Raw genomic sequence first — 22,780 nt, forward strand, 5'->3', positions numbered from 1 at the left:
ATATATCAGATTTTTTTCTCTGTATGTATACTAACATATAAGAGTGTCTTGACGCTATTTCTGCTTACTTTAACATTATCCAGTGACTGGACGTGTGTGGATCGTCTCTGACTAATATTACGTCTTGACCCGACCTTTTCCTGGTTTCTCCCGCGGTCACATTTCTTTTCACAAACATTGCCGAATTTTACACGCAATTTTTCTGATAATTATTTCCTTCTGGTAAAGGGATGGATTGGCAACTTTCATAGTACCTCTTACGCAATTACTTCTTTGCTGGTAAATCTTTATAAGTAACAAAGATCTAGTGCCAATATTGCAATGCTGCGTATACGTATGATACCTTTATTTAGATATATGTCTAATAAATAGTGAAATAATATAAAATTTATTACATTTACATGTGTATCTCCAGATGTTTGTCTAAACAAATACGAGTGTATTGAAGACACTGTTCACTTCCTGTTAAGAAACAAACAGTAATACCCAACCTTCAGGAACACTCAACACCAGACGCAGGTATTTTTTGTGGTTCGTGATATCTTTTGTTTGTTTAAATGTTCCCTCTCTTCTTGCTGTTATAATTTCGTATGAACATTGACACTATGTTGTAAATATCGGGTTTATCTTATATCCTAGTAACGCTATCTTGACTACAATCGTTGAACCTGGTCACTAGTCTAATTAAACCAAGTTATAGAAAGAGTTGAAATTTCTGAACTTTCCTTTGTGACGATATCATATATTTTTAGATGCAAACATTATTTTTGTAAATTGAGCTACCCGGAAAGTAACATAACATTGTAACTTTCATTTCTTTCCTTTTATAAATGCTGCATTTGGGTACTATTCTATTTTTGAATAATATTTGGAATTTAAAACAGGAAAATAAAGCGTGAATAATGACATCACATTTAATTGTTCTTGTCACGTGACATACCACACTATTGATCCACTCAGTTGTGTATAAAAAGTCTCAGGAAGATTGCAGTGCGCGCAGTATGTCAAAAATCAGGAACAAGGACACGTTAACATTGACAAGGTATGGACATTTCAGTATAGTTTACTATTATATATGACAATGATGCTGATTCCTTATGTAGTTGATATATTAGATTATCAAAGTGCCTTTGTTTGTAATCTCTAGAAAATTGTTTAAATAATAGCTTAGCGACGTAAGTTATACTTTTTTGACGAAAAAATATGATGAAATGCTTGATAAACTCTAAACGAAAACTTTGTTTTGCCGGATAGTTTATACATTACTTAACAATTAGTTCTTGGCTTCCTCTACTTAAATTGAATTGTTAATTATTAGACGTTATTTTTCCTTTATTAAAATGTGTGCACTGCGTTTATGCAGCCTTAATGTATATAGGTTCAGCAGGAAGAAAATATTAATATTCTCTACAAAGAATCGTGCACGTCACATCAGGGTATTGTTATCTACGCTTCATGAAGTGAATATTTTCCGGTTCACAAGAGATATTTGTTATAAAATAATATAAATAAGTCATTTCTTCTCCACCTTATAACTCAACTGTCTTTTACTTTGACACTTATTAGCAAAGTAAAATCAATGTTATTAGAACTGGAAATATAATAAATGCATCTTTAGTTTCACAGACGACATACTATAGTAAGTTTCTGGGACTCTTTCCTGCTATAAATATACAGGTTTCACCGTGAAATACTTTATCTACAGATCAAAAACATTTTTTATATAAAAGTCTTACCATTGTTCTTTTTTTCAGATGAAGCTTCCGGTTTTTAGCATAGCGGTGCTATTTCTTGTGGTCGTCCTTTTCGGTAAGTATGTTAGTCAGATATAGTAATTTCATTTCATAAGAATTGGCTGAAAAGATATCGTGTTAAAAAATACTGAATTTATAATTGTTGACCTATATTGCTTAGTGCATTACCAATGCAACGTGAGTCATTAATTGCAAAATGTGGTCATCAGTTCTGTTCGATTACATTTACCTAAAGGTAAAGAGTACCAACAAGTCAAACTATTATTACCAAAGCGATGTCAAAGTTGCAATAGATATATTTCATTACAATAAAACGCTGCCATGCATTCGACAGAAGCGCAGTTGTCGAAATTCGAATGTTTGAAAGGAAAAACCAAAGAGGAAAACAAGAAAACTGAAGGGGTCGAACATGGAACATTTACATTAATATTCATACCTTTAACCAATGTTGCTATTAGGAAATTGTGCAAACAAAGCATCAAAATCGGTGTTCAATATAAGGGCCATATGTAAAAACCTGACAGAGAATGGTACTCTTAATCCATCAACTTGTATAGGAGCCTTCCTCCTCTATACAGAGGAGAGAAAACGTAAAACACTCAGAGGGAAACTCGTCTTTGCAATTTAAACTAATGCAGTGGTAACTTTTAACTTACTGCAAATGAACCCGGCTAATGTTGAACAAATTATTGAATTTCAAACATGAATAATGCAACATTTCTTGAAACAATAGTAGTTTGAACGGCTTAACTGGTACATTTGTCAGACTTTTAATATTTTCATGGTAATATGTTTTGAGGATGATTTTGTTTGTTCTACAATTAAGTAGATAATGCAGCAATTATATTTTATAATAATATTTTCAATGAAGTTGTTGTTTCTTGTCCTTCAATTAAGTGGTTAAAACATCAATAATTATTGCTGTTTAATACTATGTCAAAACTGGTTAATGCACGTACATCTAAAACAAGTAAATCGGTTTTATTGTGGGAGAGGCAGGCTTATGTTAAATGTAGATCCTGCAATTACAAAGATTAACACTTCGATTAGTAATTATTAAAAAGAACATCAATTTAAATATATTAAGAGGTTATTACATTCAATTTAAAAGTCCTTAATTTAGGACAAGATGGAACATTTTGATGTTTTAGGTAAATTATGTGAATCACAAGTATAAATTGATAAATAACAATTCTTGATTCATATTTAAAATAGGGACCACTTTTTATTTTATTTGAGGTTTGAAGACGCCCGACGCAACGGCTAGTCATGGGAACCGTTCATATTGGCTGAGCAATTGACACTTTTAACATGCTAATGAATATGGAATTTGAAAGATAACAAGCATTTTGAATTTATGAGATATATGTGATATTTGAAAAGGACCGATTTCTTAAAGTTTGGTTAGTTTAACGAATAAGAAACACAGTTTTTAAAAACGTTTTTTTTACATGAATATCCGGAAAATTACAAATATTCTTGGTTTTTTTTATGGGTGAATATTTTGAATTTGACATCTACATTTCTTTTAAATTTAATTTCTGTTAAAATTATACCAGATGAAAGTTTAACGATAAGGTTTTCGTTAAGCTGTTCCGACGTTTGACTACAGGGCCCAGGTGTGTGTTTTTCCTGATCAACATTACAGCCAGCAATAAAATTATAATGAATAATAAAAGTGTCGACGTATAACTGTTAACACGTAATATTTCCTGTCACTCAGGTTTACTGCTGTGCATTTTCACGTCACCTGGTGATTTGGTTTCATTAGCATCGAACAGTGAAGAAAATATCTTAGGGGACTAATCATGCATTTGTTTTCCTCGTGTCGTAAAAATATTAGACAATGCTTTAAGCGTCGTTGATCAATGCTTTCTATACCAGTATTTCGCTATCATTTTGTTCTATCTATAATAATACATGTAAATATCAACCATTTTTACTGGTCTTAAACTTTAAAACGAAACATTCTGTGAACAAGAACCACAAAATATGTAAAATTACCGATAAAGTATACAAATCAGGAAGCTATGTTATCTTGGATAACAAAGTTAATGTTGATACTAATATGCCGTAATAAGGTCATACATATTCTTAAGGATCCCTGCCCCGCTGCATCGTAGCTTTTGTGTTTATTGTTAACGCCACCCCTTAATTCTGTTTTAGAGATAGAACTATTGAACAGCTAGGCCAGGACATTTCCGTTGACTAAGTAGCTCTGTTTGTTAGAGCGATATTATCACAATCTGAAATCCTGGGTTCAAATCCCGGCCTGGCCCGCAGAATTGGTATAGTCATAAAACTAATCTGTATCACTTTTTCCGTAGAAGTCGCGAAATGATTGATGAAAGCTTCTGTTTTTTGAATAAGTTAACATGGAAATCATTTCTACCAACGATCAATGGAATAGGCTTTAATAGTTGTTTTCGTATCGATCTAAAATGAATTTGAGGTCCGTCAGAATGGCCATAACCATACTAATTATACAAATGCGGAATCCTCGAATATATACCATCGATATTATCATAGTGACAAACCGTTTATAAATGTTTAGCATTGTGTATATATATAGATGGGAATAATTTAACTATTAGAAACAGTTAACTACATAAAGTTGTTGATCTTTTCAGAATGACACTCAAATTAGGATGGAAGACACTTTTGAACTCGTGTCTTGCGTGGTATATTCATGTGTATGTATCAATTTACCATGTGCTGTCTATTTACATTACAGACTCGGAGTGCTTGGCAGCATCAACCACAACTGATTCTACAGAGGCTGCTATGGCTACTGATACAACCATTGTCGCAAGTACTGCTCCCGAGAGCACTACAGCAGGAAACATGACAACTACAGAGTCCAATGGAGTCGGTGACAATGTTCCTTTAAGACTGTCTGCAGTATTTCCAGTGTTTGTTTACGTGTGTACAGTGATCTTCGCTAGATGATGCAGTTTAACTCTGCGATTCTTCAACTACTAGCTTCTTGAGGCGAATGACTCACATTAGATGACGACGCAAGACGGAATGACGGAGGCTTCAGTATGAACGGAACATTTTAGATACAATGATTTTGTTATGTCACCATTCCGGAATATACCTCCAAACAATTATTCTAAAATTATCCAAATAACAGATACACATCCTAAGAATAATATATAAATTTCAATTTACAATATCCATATCATATAAGAGATGAAGGAAAGAGATGTATTCCTGTGTTTGTATCGTTGAAGTATTTGGATGGAATGCTGTTAGTACAAAGACAATTTTACCCGAAAGCTGTGTTAGCGTACTGCTTACTAGAGGAGATAACTCCGGAATGACGGTAAATCCAATATAGCATTTTGTACTGTTTCCATTTTCAGTTTTTTTCCCAAATAAATAGTTTAAAATTGTGTTCATGCATTGTTAAAATATAAAAATGCATCGGTACAATTCTGATATCCATAAATTAGATTTTGGTATAGACAACTGTCACAGTTGATTTATTTAGCAATCGCAGGAGAACATCAACTGTATATATATATTACTATTTCTTTAAAAGGGAGGCAAGTTATGCTTGAAAAGTTTGTGTAATCGTGTGAAAGGGTGAGTAAAATTCATGTTCAACGGTTTGATGTCACTTTGGGCGATGTTTTGCCTAAACATATCAACAATTTAAAGAAATAGTGAAGCATTTTCATACAAAACAATTATCAATTCAAAATGATTTATTTTTCAAATTTTATATCAATAACATTCACAAACAAAACGAAAATGTAATTCACAGCAAGCAAGTTACGTAAATGAATATAAACATTTCAATCAGGTATATATAGCATTACATTCAGAGTTATTAACGAATACGACATGTAGGTTATGTCGTTAATATTCTATCAAAGATAATTCCTGGATATAGTGGAGCATTCTCATACAAAGCACATACCAGTATAAAATAATATATTTTTCATATTTTACAGCAATTGAATTACCAATTATCCCAACAACGAGATTCACAACAAGAAATGCATAATTATCGATGCATTATTAGATATTAATCAAAGAAAGGGATTACTAAAGTGTTTCAGTGTAGAATTAAATCCGTAATAATGAAAAGATAAAAAGGCTAGTATTTAGTAAATAATCTCAAATATTTGTCACAAGCAATATTTGCAATTAGCAAAATTAAAAAATAAATGTTTCATAAGATGCGTAAGCAGGGCAAAACACAGGGAGAACATAGAATAGAAAGAATTGTCAACGGCTTCCTGTTAAATGTTCTCAAGTTTTCACACCAACACAGGTTCCTTTGGTCCGTTAGATTTTCCATCCTTAAAGTTGTATTCTGCCTTTCCAAGCAACAGCATTGCATCACGTGATCTTGCAATGACAGGTTGTTTGAGTATCGTTAATTCGAATTGTCCAGCTTTTGGTTTGAACGCTTTGAAATTGCGAGGGCCTTGTGATGACCAGTGAGAAGTGGTCAACAATTTATCGTATGCTTCGTTCCTTTTCTCAATTGTCTCTTGAGAAGCCCATTTTGCCGGTGTCATGGAAACAAACACGACAAAGCGCCATCTATCGTTGTGAGGTCTGTCGTATACCGGGTCGACATTGTCATGAACTGTTCGCGAATCCCACAATACCATTCCTCCCTTGGGAACTGGTACCTTGGTTCGTGTGCATCTCCTTTTATCATACCAAGCCTTTTGTGTTTTACTCAATTTTAAGAACTCCATTCGTCTTGACTTTGTGGCAGCCTTTGGGAATTCCTCGAAGAATTGTTTATTGTACAGGGGAGAATGCGTCATGACCCGGAAACAATGGTCGGTGTCGGTAGTTTCCTCTAAGTAGACTGCACCTTGGAAGGCGTGCAGACGCTCTCTGTACACAGCCTGATCCAGATGTAACCATTCTGTATCCGGATCGGCGTACTCGTCACTTCCTGTTGTGACGAAAAGGTCACGACATTGATACGACATGTCTTATTTACTTATTTCAATTCAACAGGCCAAAAGTTTTATTTACACAATAAATTACGATGGCCGAAGGCGGCCAGTCACATTTGAAGCATTTACACCTCGTTTCTGTACCATGGTACACTTTCGTGTGGTACACAAACGAAGCATGTATACTCGTTTGTGTACCGCGTTACACTTTTGTGGTTCACTTCTGCGTTACACTTTTATTGTTCGTTTCTGTCCAATTGTACAGCCTAAAGCGGCCATGGTACACTTTTAAACGTTGGCCTATTGACCTCGCCAGCGTTTGGAATGTTCATCATTCGAAAGGTTATCGCAGTAATAGGATATGAAACCAACGCTTACGCTCTGGACATGGGCCCATTTGGGGGTGGAGGAGGCTGTGGTAGCCGTCAGGTAAATCATCAAGCAAAATAGCATAAGGTCACGTACCGGTATATCTAACAAATTTAAACGACAAATGCATATCGCTTTTAATCTCGCTAGGCATATATTTCACATGATAATTAACATATTTTTTATCTTAACAAATATTTAGTTTTTTAAATAAAGAAGATGTATCATGTATGAGCCCTCCACAGAAGAGTTACGACAGACCTCAACATTCCACGGTGGCAGCCCGTTATGTTTTAATCGGAAAATTAATAGCTCAGGGTCAATTCCTATCAGTGGCCGCTCTCGGCCACACAATAATGTACCGTGGGACACAAACGAAGGATAAATGCTTCGTTTATGTACCAAACAAAAGTGTACCGTGGTACACAAACGATGTATAAATGCTTCGTTTGTGTCCCACACAAAAGTGTACCATGGTACACAAACGAACTATAAATGCTTCAAAAGTGCCTGGCCGCCTTCGGCCATCGTAATAAATAACCATAATTACACAAATGCAAGATAAAATGTCAGATATTTTGACATCATGGAAAGAAGACTGAAACAAGTGCAGCATCATGCCAAACAAACTAAATCGTCTGATTTCACTAAAGTTAAAAGAAGGAAAAGTATATTAAAAGATAGGTCAAGCTCAGAAATATTCATTTATCCGACAATGTGGCTAATGAAATTCTGAAAGAACAGGGGAATGTTATCATTTTGTTTAAGCTAAAATGTCTTTATTTTTATTGTACTATTGACTAACCTTCTTCTGGAGGTTTATATATCGCAATGGCATCCGCACTCGACAATAACTTTTCAGTTTTCCAAACCTTTGCAAACACAGGTTTGGACTTCACGAGATCGAGAAATGGCCAGTTCTGTAGGACTGAATAACAGATTTTCGGCTGGAACATTCCACTCCTATATCCTCGAACTTCTGGAACCATGACTTGTACTGACCAATATATCTGTCACACTCCTCAAGTGTAAGGACATCCGGAACGACGGCGTATCCCTTTTCTTTTAACTGCTTCAGTATAGCATCCCTAAAAGCAACAGTACAAGTACCGTCACTGATTTAATCTGATAGGTTAACAAATCAGATAAAAGAATTCTCTATTAGAACAAAACACTTCCTACCTCCTTACAACTCAAAAATCAACTAAATGTACCTCAATATGCACAGTTTAACATTGCATATCTCTGCTTATAGTTCTTTATTCAACTTCGAAGGACGAGACCAAAACATATCATGTAACGTCAGTATAAGGTAATGTAAAAATACGGAATATTCACACAAGAATACATTAACACTCTTGGATATGTAAATTGACATATCGCAGCAACAGACATATTTAAACTATGATTAATTTGGAATACAAAATAACGAATTCTATGTTGACAGTTTTATTAAAATAATAACCATTGTATATCAAAAGAAATGATGTACCCATTTATTTTTTACATCGATGCAAAATATCAAATTAATATTTACTGCATCATAAAGCAATTACGTTGTATTTAACATTCTTATTAATTGAAAAACTTGATCTAAAATATGTTGAGACATGGGTTAAATAACAGGAAAAGAGGAAAATGCCTATAAATACTCCTTCTACAAAATTACAAATTGTTTATCTTCTTCAAATGATGTATTTAAAACTCGCATTTAGCCAACGATATATTACAGTACTGATGTCAGTAATGTTCAATACAATCAATCATATCAAGTTGGAGTCATAATTTGACGTTTGTCAATTATCTAATAGTTTCTTTCCTCAATATAATTCGTTGCATACTATCAACTGGAGTCGTAATGAGGTCACACGACAAGGTCAATATGATTGTTGGTAACAACCAGCTGTTGACCAGTTGTTACACAAAATATTAATTACATAAATAATCAGACTGAAAGTTTTCATAGTTTCTCATATTTTATTATGGCAAATAGTGAGTTTTCATCATAAAACGTGTTGTCGTCTACAAATACAGACACCTGGTATATTCACATTCAGATATAATGTTCAAGACACAAAACAAAGACAAACTAGTCCTTTCGTTATAAGTTTTAATACAGTAAGTACTAGCATTCTCAACACAGACATTGTATCGTCTATAATAAACACAATAATAGTCAGTTATTATACTCAATGTATTTTATGTTAACACCACCGTTACACAACACTGCTGTGAATTACCCGTTAATGCTGTCACAAGCCGTTACAGTAGGTGGTTCACAAGCAGTAGCCATACCGTCTGGTCAGTACCGTCTGGTCAGTACCGAGTATCAAACACTTCGGATAGGATACGCTACACAGTCTTATATTCACTCAGCGTTGTCTATTTATAGACACGAATCATTCGTCAAACTTGATTGATTTGGAAAACAGATTAAACCTGGCTTGTAAGCATTTTCCTTACCCGACCTTTTGTGACCTGTGACGTCACAACAACGTCACGATTTCACAACACATCGAAACTCCAGTTAAATAGCTGAGTAAGTATTGCACCTGCTTTAGTGATCAATATCGTGTAGAATGCATATCATATTGAAGTATTTACGTAAATGAAGTGTAAGCAGCATCAATATAAACACCAGATGTAATTTTGATCGTTAAATTTAAAGTATGGTACTAAATTAGCAGTCAACAGAGGGGAGTTTGTAAACACTACCCGGAATACGTGTACCTATATTTAGAAATGGCCTACGATGTATACGAAGAGCATACTTCCTTTCAATACTCAATGTTGTAAGGCCTTGTTAGCTTGATGAGTCGTCCATACAAGTTTTGAAAACACTATTTGTGATAATTATCGATTTTTGACTCTCATTCATTTTCCTGTATGCATGCAGTTTTAGATGTGAATTTTAATATTTGCAACATATATTTGATTCAAAATGTGTGTTAACCAGTTGATAAGCCGACCAATAGATATACTTCAAGTAGTACCGATCAGTCGAATATAGGTATGTAATGTAGGTCCAAGTAGTACCGATCAGTGGAATATAGGTATGTAAGGTAGGTCCAAGTAGTACCGATCAGTCGGATATAGGTATGTAAGGTAGGTCCAAGTAGTACCGATCAGTCGAATTTATGTATGTAAGGTAGGTCCAAGTAGAACCGATCAGTCGAATATAGGTATTTAAGGTAGGTCCAAGTAGTACCGATAAGTCGAATATAGGTATGTAAGGTAGGGCCAAGTAGTACCGATCAGTCGAATTTATGTATGTAAGGTAGGTCCAAGTAGTACCGATCAGTCGAATATAGGTATGTAAGGTAGGTCCAAGTAGCACCGATCAGTCGAATATAGGTATGTAAGGTAGGGCCGGTATAACGGCAGAGTGCTCCTCAATGAGATCTTATTTTTTATATTTAATGAAAACCAAAGACACATGGCTTTTTATTTGAAATCATCACACAGGATACAGATAATATTTCTATATCTGAAAGTATAAAAGTGTTAAATGATTTTTTCCTTCAGTAGAAGATTATTTTAAAGTGTGAAATAAACTGGTTGTTCCATTTACTTAAATGATTACTTGTGTATATCAGAAACTGTAAATCAACGGTGTTTCAAACGAACAGGCCCCGGATAGTGACACCAATGTGCTGTATTTACTTGTGTAAGAGGTAAATATCGATTGCGCAACAAATCGAATAACACATTATTTTAAATTACTCGCCGTTAGAGTTGGCTATGTAATAACTAGCTTCCTTGTGAAATCCTACACATCGTGCGATGTATGCTAAGTTATCGGTACGTTTGACTTTGCAATATCCAGGTTCTAGATGAAATACCTAACACAGTTATTACCTGCTGTGTATATATTAATACTGTCGGCGTCACTCATTTCTAAAAATAGATCACACATAATAGGTTATAAGGTATCCTGGCTTGACATATCCCAATATTGTTTACACATTTGCTTCAAGTAGGACGATATGGCGACTTCCTCGGGAGCAATGTCCAGCACAACTGATTCTTACAGGTGAGTACTCAACACCTTACAGGTGAGTACTCAACACCTTACAGGTGGGTACTCAACACAATAAACTATATAGGTTTAAGTTTGTATGCTACCATAGATTGTGTTACTGGTAAAATATGACAATACAGACCATAGCTGGCCTTACTATAGTGTGTTCTATCATATCTTTCTTTTTCTTGCGATCTGCAGTTTTTGATTCTTAATAAATTATTTATTATTCGTTAAATAAAGAGACAAATTAAATCGATGAGAAATACAAGAAGCGTAGTACTTGTTGATATAGTTAATATAATTTTGCTTGTTATGCCTTGATATAATGTATTAATCATGTGAATTGACATAAAAACTGACATGAACATGTTCATGTTATGTTTCCAGTTTTCTTTTAAATGAAAATGATTTCCCCACCTTTGTATAGTGAACAATAACAGTTGTAGCTGTGGCTCCATTTAGCTTATTTTGTTATACTAAAGGGGAGGGGTGTTCATATTATTCAAAACCATCTGATTTCCCTAAACACAATCATGATACCTTTTGATTTATGTCACATTTTACTCTCACACATGACACAAAAAGAGAAATGTGTTGTATTATATGATGTATGTATACATCAGATTAAAATGATAAGGCTGCAATATTTTGAAATCAGTATTACTAGTAATGATAGTATATGTCATCAACAAGCGGATAATGTAATTTAGATAAAGCAGATAGGGCTATATGATTTAATGTTTCAAAGTTCCATTTTTTTACGAATAGTCGCGATAAATATTTTATACACATGTTTCGCTGACGATTAAATTATAAGTTGTTTTATTCCAGCGATTCCATAATGAAAAGTTTGGAAGAAAATGGATACGCTGTGGTTCCGAATGTTCTTACTGCTGAGGAGTGTGACAGATACATTGGCCAGTATAAATCCTGGTTACAGAGGTTTACAGATGCTGGGCGGGAATGTAAACACCAAAACTCCGTGATCCAGTCATACAGGACTGGTCACTTCTCGACTACCTGGGAAATACGCCTGAAGTGCAGACCTGTCTTTGAAAAAGTTTGGAAAACTGAAAAGTTGCTTTCAAGCGCAGACGCCATAGCCATTTCCAAGCCACCAGAAGAGGGTAGGTCATTCATTAAGTATTGATCCTTTTACATGTATACCTGGTAAATATAATTACATACACATGTATATGCCGATAACACCATTAACCAGGCATTCGATTTATAAACAAAACTCTTAAAAATGATTTTGCTAGTTTGATTTATATATATCTGAGCTATTTATTTAAATGTCAGACCATATTTTCATTCCGCTTGTTAGGAAATGTTTTGACTTAAATTTCACCTTTTTCGCTTCCAGAATCGGTGTAGAAATATAATTAAACGTAACATGCAGTTCCAGTACACAAAGTGTCGCATTTTAATGATTAATTTAAATAGACGGAGATATTTGCTGCAGTAGGCGAACCAAGTTTACAACACTTTGAAAGAGAAATAATGCTTTACTCCATGGTGAACTATATATATTATTCATTGAACATTTCAGGAAGCAATTTATTCGCAGATCCTGATATTGAGTGGTTACACTTAGACCAGGCTGCCAGTAGAAAAGGCCCTCATGCCTTCCAGGGCGGGGTCAACCTAGAGGAGAGCACTGAGACAGACCACTGCTTCCGGGTAATGGCAAAATCACATTTGTATCATTCAGAATTTTTCAAGGCATTTCCAAGTGCCGCAGCAAGCACAAAACGATTAGAATTTTACAAATTAAACCAGGAGCAAAAGGCTTGGTATGACAAGAAAGATTGTCAACGAACCAAAGTTCCAGTTCCAAAAGGCGGCATGGTATTGTGGGATTCCCGAACAGTTCACGACAATGTCAAACCGGTTTATGGCAGACCTCATAGTGATCGATGGCGGTTCGTCGTGTTTGTGTCCATGACACCTGCAATTTGGGCTAGACCGGAAGACCTGTGGATAAAAAAGAAAGCATATGAAGACATCTTAACGACATCTCATTGGTCATCCCAGGGTTTAAAGAATTTCAGACCGTTTAATCCGAGGAGTGGAGAGGAAAAATTCACTATACATGAACTACCAGATATCGCAAAAACAAAAGAAGCCAGACTTCTGTTTGGAATGGAGAAATATGACTTTGGCGATGGTAAACCAAACGGACCAAAAGAACCGATAAGGGTTTAGATGTGTTCAGCAGATGATGGACCAAGTGACATCGTAGTAACATTGCATCGTTCGTGATTAAGAGGTTCAAAGTGTTTCCATCAGTCAAGACACCTATGTGAGCTTTGACCTTATACCAAAGGACGTTACAATGACTCATGTGATACAGTAAAGTGACCATGCTGTAGGGTAGTGTGTGAACCAAACAACAAATATGCTGAATTTTCCATTTTTTTTTAAATTTTTGAATTTTAATGTTGAAATTTTCATCCTTATAATATATATTCGGACGTAGCTGAGACATTTTATTCCACGTAAGCTAATTTGACGTAACAAATAAGTTCTAAAATGGACACTTTTTTAGAAAACGTTCCGGTTTTATTTCCTTTTCTTACGTGATCTGCAAAAGTCAGTGTAAAGTGTATGCTTATAAGCCAATCATGATCCTTGTTACATACCAATAAGAATGAGGAAGATGTTTTCGTACTTTAAGCAATATACGTTTATGAAATTTTAGAATGTTAATGTTTTATCACCGAGATAAAAAAAAATACACGGAAACTTTAAAATATCCTCTGTAAAAAAGACATAGCCTGACATTTGTTTGTATGTGATAGGTAATATCAAATAGCAATATGAAACTTAGGGTGGCTCCACCCTTTCGCAATTAGCCAGCAGAATTCAATGAAAGTTTCACATAATGGTAACGTCAATATGTAGAGATGATTTCATGAAAATCTAAGCATTCCGATAAACTAGGGATATGTTTGTAAAAAATACCGAAAAATTGAATTTTTGTCATATTTAACACTTTCACATTTGTTGAGTGTGTGGCATTGTTCAAAACTATAACAACACTAAAATAATGAAAAGAAACATTGATAATCAACCCTACAAATATTTTATTTACCAAAATATCTACAACATGTTACAAAAAGCGCTATTTTATTGAAATTGTATGGATAAAAGTTTCTAAATACAAGCTAAAAGCAAACAGGACACATAGTTTCATACAAAAAGAGTGAAAAATTGAACCAAATACACATAAAGTCTTTATAATTCATTTATTTTACATTTTACAATAATTTTGAACCTGATGAGAGGTGTCCACCTTGAAAAAATAGGAACTTTTTGCAGAGGGATAGAATTTATACAATGACACTTATTTTCGTTACTATACCAAAAAACGACGGAAATAAATTAAATTCCTATATTTAATTGTCAATTTACTGTTCTTTTATGGAACAAAATTACTCTCAATCATGTACACTTTGGACATCATTCCATCGCCCGCTTACACATGGTATATTTACATGTCAGGTTCATGTGTAACCATAGGGCATAGGCTATCGTATGGTATGCCGTTATCACGTGCACGCACATGCACTTGTATCTTGATATTTGACAAATCACTATTTTCACAGAGTTATTGTTATTACATTTGTGTAAACATTAATTTCTTTTACAAATAACCGCGGAAAAAGTCATGAAAAAATCTTTTCAACAATACGGAAGTAATAGGAAATAAGAGAAAACCGGATTTTTTTGATTTTTTTTTTACTAATATTCTTATATTAACTTGATTTGAGGTAGAGATTCGATGAATTACACATTATATGTAATAAACAATTCTAGATTTTACTGGATTCTGAGGTTAGTTGCCATAATTGCTAGCATCAATTCACCTTACACGCAGTCTCGGTTCATCAATTCACCTTAAACGCAGTCTCGGTTCATCAATTCACCTTACACGTAGTCTCGGTTCATCAATTCACCTTCCACGCAGTCTCGCTTCATCAATTCACCTTACACGCAGTCTCGGTTCATCTATTCACCTTACACGCAGTCTCGGTTCATCAATTCGCCTTACACGCAGTCTCGGTTCATCAATTCACCTCACACGCAGTCTCGGTTCATCAATTCACCTTACACGTAGTCTCGGTTCATCAATTCACCTTCCACGCAGTCTCGGTTCATCAATTCACCTCACACGCAGTCTCGGTTCATCAATTCACCTTACACGTAGTCTCGGTTCATCAATTCAGCTTCCACGCAGTCTCGGGTCATCAATTCACCTTACACGCAGTCTCGGTTCATCAATCCACCTTACACGTAGTCTCGGTTCATCAATTCAGCTTCCACGCAGTCTCGGTTCATCAATTCACCTTACACGCAGTCTCGGTTCAATAGTCCTCCAGTGATTTTAGTGGATCGTGTTTTAAAGATCGTTCACTAATAAATCCATCAAATCTAATGTCTACAAACTCAAACTTTCACCTACCTTAATAAGTTCATAAATGTATGAGATACCTCCTATACATTTAAAACAAACCACTTTATTCTTTTAAAGGCATCTCTGTTATCCTTTAGATATGTGTCATGATTACCAAATGATATGAAAAGAACAATTAATTCACTCAAAATATCTCTATGACAATTTAAGTTATCTATAATATATTTAAAGATAATTTTGATACTTAAGCGATCCCTCTGTCGCTACCAAATGTACGTGTGGCTTGTCATATGTGCATGTCCTTATATCGAGTTTTTATTTTGTTTATTGTGAGAGGAATCTACCAAAATAAGACAAAGGTAAATAATTGTTTGATTATAAATATACACGAAGCACAGCTACAGACTATGGCGTGACAAACATTGCAATATTCAATAATTTTATATTTATGTTAAAGGTTGTATATTTGTACTCAATAATTGTAAATATGTGCTCAATAAAAAATACATATGTTTATATAAAATATATATGTGTGGGAAATGACATATTTGGTATATTCCTTTGGTTTATCACAAAGCTGTACTACTGTAGAGAGATAACTCTTCATGTTCTGGGGTTCGTCATAAACTTATCCACTGTAGGGAATATGAGGTTGTAATAAGTCATCTCGCGATAAGATTATAAAAACAAGGGGCCCAAAGGGCCTGTATCGCTCACCTGAATATGTTTTAAATAATTGGTATGAAGTAAAGATATAGCGCTCCATGGTAGGTGCTGTAAGTACATATGAAATTTCAGAAAGACCCATCCAGTACTCGAGATATAGCGAGAACAAACTTCAAACAGAGCCCCGCCCCTATGCCCCTAGGGGGCGTCATACCCACCAATTCTACAAAATTGAGACCCCTTGGTCCAAGGATGCTCCAGACTAAATTAGGATAGAATCCCTCAATCCATATGGTAGAAGAATGATTATAAATGTTTTTCTTCTTTTTCCCCTATTGGGCCCCTCCCTTCTGTCCCCAGGTGGGCCACACTCGCTGTTTATACGAAATTGAGACCATTTTGTCCAAGGATGCTCCAGACTAAATTAGGATAAAATCCCTCAATCCATATGGTAGAAGAATGATTATAAATGTTTTACTTCTTTTTCCCCTATTGGGCCCCGCCCCTCAGGTCCCAGGAGGCCACACCCACCGTTTATACAAAATTGGTTCCCCTTCCCCCAAGGATGCTTCAGACCGAATATGGAGCAAATCCTTTCATTCCTACAGAAGAAGAGGGATTTTAAAGAATAATTTGCTATGTTTCCCCTATTGGGCCCCACCTCTCAGGCCCCTGGCGGGCCAGACCCATGGTTTATACAAAAATGGTTCCCCTTCACCCAAGGATGCTTCAGACCGAATATGGAGCAAATCCTTTCATTCCTACAGAAGACGAAGGATATTAAAGAATTTGCTATATTTCCCCTATTGGGCCCCGCCCCTCAGGTCCCAGGGGGCCACACCCCCCGTTTATACAAAATTGGTTCCCCTTTACCCAAGGATACTCCACACCAAATATGGAACAAATCCTTTCATTCCAACAGAAGAAGAAGGATTTTAAAGAATAATTTGCTATGTTTCCCCTATTGGGCCCCACCTCTCAGGCCCCTGGCGGGCCAGACCCATGGTTTATACAAAATTGGTTCCCCTTGACCCAAGGATGCTTCAGACCGAATATGGAGCAAATCCTTTCATTCCTACAGAAGAAGAAGGATATTAAAGAATTTGCAATATTTCCCCTATTTGGGCCCCGCCCCTCAGCCCCCAGGGGGGCACACCCACCATTTATACAAAATTGAGTCCCCTTGGCCAAAGGATGCTCCAGACAAAATTAGGATAAAATCCTTTATTCCCTACGGTAGAAGAAGGATTTTCAAGGTTTTACCTCTATTTCGCCTATTGGGCCCCGCCCCTCTGCCCCCAGGGGGGCCACACCCACCGTTTATACAGGATTGAGTCCCCTTGGCCTAAGGCTACTCTAGACCAAATTTAGTCAAAATCTACCTGGCCGTTCAGGACAAGTAGCGTTTTAAAGGAAAAGTTGACGGACGGACGACGGACGACGAACGGACGACGGACGCTGCGTTATGGCATAAGCTCACCATGGTCCTTCGGACCAGGTGAGCTAAGGAAATTTCAAGCGACGCTGAACAGCTTTCATATATATTTTATCAACGCCTAAATACTATTAAATAAAATCTCGGACATGACAGGTTTCAAAAACATCTTGAATTAGATAGTAAGATGGACCGTATTTCCATGGATACTTAAATATTAATCACTTCATAAGTTCTTTTATACAATAAAATGTATTAACATTTTACGTACATATGTTGGTTCTTTAGGATTTATGTGATTACTATATCAGCACACGTTAACGATATTTAACGATTGTTTTTCGTGTAATTCATTCACGGAGAAAAATTCTCGTACTTCATGTATGTGTAACTGCTTGGGAGAGTATGATTGGCCACAAATACTTGGCGTAGATCGTGACGTCAGTACAATTACCATTTCCCGACAACAGTGTAGCGGATCAATCGAACCTATTGTCAGTATATACAGGGAAACCTGAGCCATAAGATTCTGTTTTAATATTATGTATGACTTGTATGCTTTTATGCGCTTTCTGATTGTCTATAATCTTAACTAGAAATATCTCGCAGTATATTTAAAATGTAATGCTTCTAGCTCCCAAATCTCTTTTTTTAAGATAAAATGTACATCAATGTCCGTAATTTAAATCACACTAAGCATTTAAGCATGAATGAATAATACACTTCCATAGTAATAGTTGTGTAACATACATTCATTATTTACCTCCAGTTTAAAAATTGAACTTCAAATGCTACCTGTGATTACTTTATTGCTGCTTTGATTTTTTACCTTTATTGTTTTTACTTGTTAAATTAACCTGTGATATTTGCTTGCCGTTTCTTAACTAGCTTTGAATTTACCTGCATGCTATTTATCAATGTTATTTCTTATTTGTTTCAATTGTTTGTCGTATATTGCTTTAAACATGTGACGTTGAAGAAACATTTTTTGTATCTTGTATCTTGTAAGATGTGACGTCGCTGAAGTAAGGGTTAAGGAAACAGAAATCTGTTTTTTCATGTTATCATTTACAGAATTGAAGACAGGTTGCACCGTAACACGAAACCAAAATAGTTCGACAATGGCATGTGACATGAGGTTTCATAAACGAATAAGACAATTTTAATGAGATATTTTTTTTATTGAGGAACATCATTGGTCTGAACAATAAGGTTTCTGAACACAAAGAAAAAAAAGAGGAAAGAAAGACTTGATATGTTTTGAATTCCCAAAATAGACTTTCGTTGTGAATTCACGCAAAAAAGGCTTATTTGAGGTAGACAAGTTTTATGGTACTTCATGCGCTACGATTTATTAAAAACTATGTCTTGCTAATTACATTATACTTTTAATTCTTCGTGCCTTTGCTAAATAGCCAGCAAATGTATCACGCACAGTAAACCAGTCCTATATTACTGCATGACATTGCTCTATAGTCTCACAAGCAGACACGCATGCAATTAAAACTATCCTTAACAACTGATGTTACTAATTAGCTCTGAACGTATAATAGACACGCATACTAGACCACATGTCTGCTTATGCCGCTGCATAATAGTCTTGCCATTTCGGCGACCTGGGGCCGTTTGGCTCACTGTTCTCAAAATCGTATTCTTCAACACCGAACAGAAGTTTGGCTTCTCTTGTTTTCGCTATTTCAGGTTGGGTCAAAATAGTATATTTAGGATCATCGTTCTCGGGGGTATACTCCTTAAAGGCTCTCACACCTTGTGATGACCAATGGGAAGTTGTCAACAAGTTTTCGTAAGCATTTCTCTTTTTCCCCAAGTCTTCGGGAAATGCCCAAATTGCTGGAGTCATGGAAACAAAAACTACAAAGCGCCATCTGTCGTTATTTGGTCTACCATATTCTGGTTTGACATTGTCGTGAACAGTACGGGAATCCCACAATACCATACCTCCTTTTGGAACCGGAACTTTTGTCCGCTTACATCCTTTTTTGCTATACCAGTCTTTCTCCAGGTCGTTTAGTTTATAGTGTTCTATCCGTCGTGACTTCTCTGCAGCATTTGGAAATGTCTGAAAGAATTCCTTGTGATGTATATGTGAACCCGCCATGACCCGAAAGCAATGGTCTGTATCGGTGCTTTCCTCCAAGTTGACCCCGCCCTGAAAGGCGTGAAGCCCCTCTCTACCGACAGCTTGGTCTAGATGCAGCCATTCACGATTTGGATCGACAAAATCATCACTTCCTGTGAAATAAAATCGATAAACGATATGGTATAATTAGGACACATTCAGATATAGATAATTCTGTATATATTCATAAATATATAGTTACAGCCCTAAATATTTAACTAGAAATGGTCGTTATTACCAAGTACATGTACGGCAGTTACGAGGGTTTTTTTCGTCTTGATATTAGAGCAATCGTTAACCAATTGTAATGTGACATTAGTTTTGAATTATGAAATTCCAAAATGGCTTCAAACCGACATTTGTAACCTGACGGAATTTGTCACAGTAGAAAAAAATGACATTGTTCCTATAAAAATTGTTTTTACAAAACAGTGTTGAAACTGTAAACCGACACAAACCACTCATATATATATATGAAATACAAGTAACGTTAAAACGTAAATATAGCAAATCGATTTGTACATTTATTATGGTAAAATAGATTCGGTAAAACGTGTTCTGCAAGATGCGCTACCGGACAGCATGGCGTTCGGTTAAGAAAGTTGCATCGAAGATACCATTTCAACAAATGCCAAAGAATAACACCATGTCATGCATTTCGATAGATTCATAAGATTTACGTGTGATTGGGATTAGAGCACTGTGAAAGCATACATCCTTAAGCCTCCACGTCTCAGTAGTGTAGCGCCTAATCTTAACTGCTGTCTCCCTAAACCATATTATAGTCCAAGTTCAAGTTCTTTATTAACTTTAAGTCTTGCGACTTATCAGTATAACCATATATTAAACAGGACATTCACATATGTACAAAAACCCACATTGGTCACAGGAGAATGAACAATACACACATACAAACTGTCACATATCTGATCGGCGCTTATTTGCCGCTATCAGATACTTTCCAAGATTACATAATCCTTTAATATTCGGTGTATTAAGTAATTGAACAAGCTTATATACACTAGGGTTATTTCTATAGTAAAATTTTAAATACTTCCGTCTTAAATCTGTATATCTTGTGCAAACTAAAACAAAATGAAACTCGTCCTCTATGTCATTAAGATTACACTTTGTACATAATCTATTAGTTCTAACAGTGCCAACATAACGTCCAGATTCAATGTTTAATTTGTGAGCTGACAGCCTAAGTCGAGCAATTTCTTTCATATAACCGATATTAACTGATTTTGTTAGATAAGATTGTAGTAAAATTGTACTGTTTAATTCTCTGTAAAGCATACCTTTAGACATACCTGAAATTAGACTATATCCCTCTTGATTAAAAATGTCAAATAATCTTGCCTTAATAATTAAAAAAGTGAAATTGTTTCCATTCTGTGCGTCCCAGATATATCCTAAGCCTAAACGATACCATTCATCTTTTATTTCACAGACCCATGGATCCTTGATTACCTTCTTCTGGGGGTTTAGATATAGCTACAGCATCTGCACTTGACAGCAGCTTTTCGGTTTTCCATATTTTGGCAAATATTGGTTTCGCGTGGAGTCTTACTGACCATGTAGCCGAGAAATGGCCTGTTCTGTAAGACTGGATGATCGAATGTTTATGTGAACATTCCAGACCTGCGCGATCGAACTTTTTCATCCAAGATTTGTACTGTTGGATATATTCATCACATTTCTCAGGAGGAAGGACATTCTTCACCACAACGTATCCATTTGCCTTAAGCTCTTTCACCACAGCGTCTCTAAAATATAATTAAAATTAAATTAATAATTTCTTTGTATACGTCAGTTATCTACTTAACATGAACTCCATTATATTGATACCGAATGTTTGGAAATCAAAATTGGTCTAAATTGCTATTGAAGCTGAAGAATAAAATAAACTGACCGGCTAAATCACCTCTCTGTACGCTCTGATATAATGAGAGGCTGTCTCAATGTGTATCATGCCTGTAATTACATGTTAGTATAGCCTTCTCATTATAATTGAAATAATTTATATGACGATACAAAATTAGAATGTTTTATATTTCATTTTATATATTAGTGTACCAATAGAGTTGCATGCACGTAAATACTATTATATTATATTGAACATAATATAATAGTATTTACGTGCATTGTAATTGTTTGACTTGAGAAAGAGATAAATCGGAATGCCGTGCCTTTTCTGTGTTATCTTACAGCAAGATACTTTATAGTACAGACTATAGTTTACCTGTAATTAAATCCTATTGTTCTCTAACTGACACCCAATCTCACCTAGCATACACCCAACACCTTACCTGTATATAGGAAAATACCAAATGTATGCTAGGTGAGAATACACCTTATGAATGGCATTGATATAGTGACGGGCCCAAACATTTATATAATCAGAGTCGTATATTACATGTAATATAAACGTCTCTAATATAATCAAAAGGTCTGTATTTCTATTATAAATCATATGCCCATTAGCAAATTTGATAATATTTTCCTTTGCCTGATTTTTTTTTTATGAATGAATTTTGAACGGATCACAATTTTTATGGAATTGTATCATATAAGCTTACCTGTCGAAACCTTGGCTTGCATTTGTCGCTCCGGCAGGTGAGGAAGTCGCCATATTTGTTTACTTCTTGGAGCTGTAACTTTTAATACACACACGTACGTACTCAGTACGCTCTCACACAACTGCGGCCCCTCTAACGCCCGTCATATATATACAACCGATATCACTTGTTATCGTATATTGATATCGTCGGAAGGGCAATGACAATTATTTCACAACCCATTGTAACATATATTTATAAATAGGTTCAGTATTAGAGACATGTGACGTATTGGTCGAATACTATGCAATTCTCAAGCACCTGATCTAGATATTTACCTGAAAACTGCCCAATTAATTTTGTCAACGACAAAAAATTGCTACTTAAAGAAAGAATTGTCAAAGTAAACTTATCAAAAGAAAAAAAGGCCCAAACAATGTTTTCTATGACATTTATCTTAATTAAGTGGTAAAGAAAATA

General features: G+C 35.4%; 3 protein-coding genes across 5 annotated transcripts; 1 reads left to right on the top strand and 2 right to left on the bottom strand.

The window, feature by feature from the left end:
- Positions 1 to 5,903: 5,903 nt before the first annotated feature.
- LOC110457817 lies at positions 5,904 to 8,043 on the bottom strand. The gene is made up of 2 exons (XM_021509244.1): positions 7,860 to 8,043; positions 5,904 to 6,681 (listed from the first exon to the last, which is right to left on the bottom strand). Exons 1-2 carry the CDS (start codon positions 8,041 to 8,043, stop codon positions 6,026 to 6,028), a joined length of 840 nt encoding a protein of 279 aa, XP_021364919.1. The 3' UTR covers positions 5,904 to 6,025.
- Positions 8,044 to 9,533: 1,490 nt separating this feature from the next.
- LOC110457800 lies at positions 9,534 to 13,987 on the top strand. Of its 3 annotated transcripts, none has more exons than XM_021509214.1 (4): positions 9,534 to 9,593; positions 11,032 to 11,131; positions 11,910 to 12,205; positions 12,631 to 13,987. In XM_021509214.1, exons 3-4 carry the CDS (start codon positions 11,920 to 11,922, stop codon positions 13,284 to 13,286), a joined length of 942 nt encoding a protein of 313 aa, XP_021364889.1. In that variant the 5' UTR covers positions 9,534 to 9,593; positions 11,032 to 11,131; positions 11,910 to 11,919; the 3' UTR covers positions 13,287 to 13,987. The 3 variants fall into 3 exon arrangements, with proteins under 3 accessions (XP_021364889.1, XP_021364886.1, XP_021364888.1); XM_021509211.1 differs by having other exon boundaries at positions 11,032 to 11,087; XM_021509213.1 differs by having other exon boundaries at positions 9,542 to 9,593; positions 11,035 to 11,087.
- Positions 13,988 to 18,416: 4,429 nt separating this feature from the next.
- LOC110457803 lies at positions 18,417 to 22,455 on the bottom strand. The gene is made up of 3 exons (XM_021509224.1): positions 22,322 to 22,455; positions 21,213 to 21,508; positions 18,417 to 19,852 (listed from the first exon to the last, which is right to left on the bottom strand). Exons 1-3 carry the CDS (start codon positions 22,372 to 22,374, stop codon positions 19,179 to 19,181), a joined length of 1,023 nt encoding a protein of 340 aa, XP_021364899.1. The 5' UTR covers positions 22,375 to 22,455; the 3' UTR covers positions 18,417 to 19,178.
- Between the last annotated feature and the right edge of the window lie 325 nt (positions 22,456 to 22,780).

The sequence above is a fragment of the Mizuhopecten yessoensis genome, unplaced genomic scaffold, assembly GCF_002113885.1.
Source record: "Mizuhopecten yessoensis strain PY_sf001 unplaced genomic scaffold, ASM211388v2 scaffold9311, whole genome shotgun sequence".
NCBI classification, from domain to species: Eukaryota; Metazoa; Mollusca; class Bivalvia; order Pectinida; family Pectinidae; genus Mizuhopecten; species Mizuhopecten yessoensis.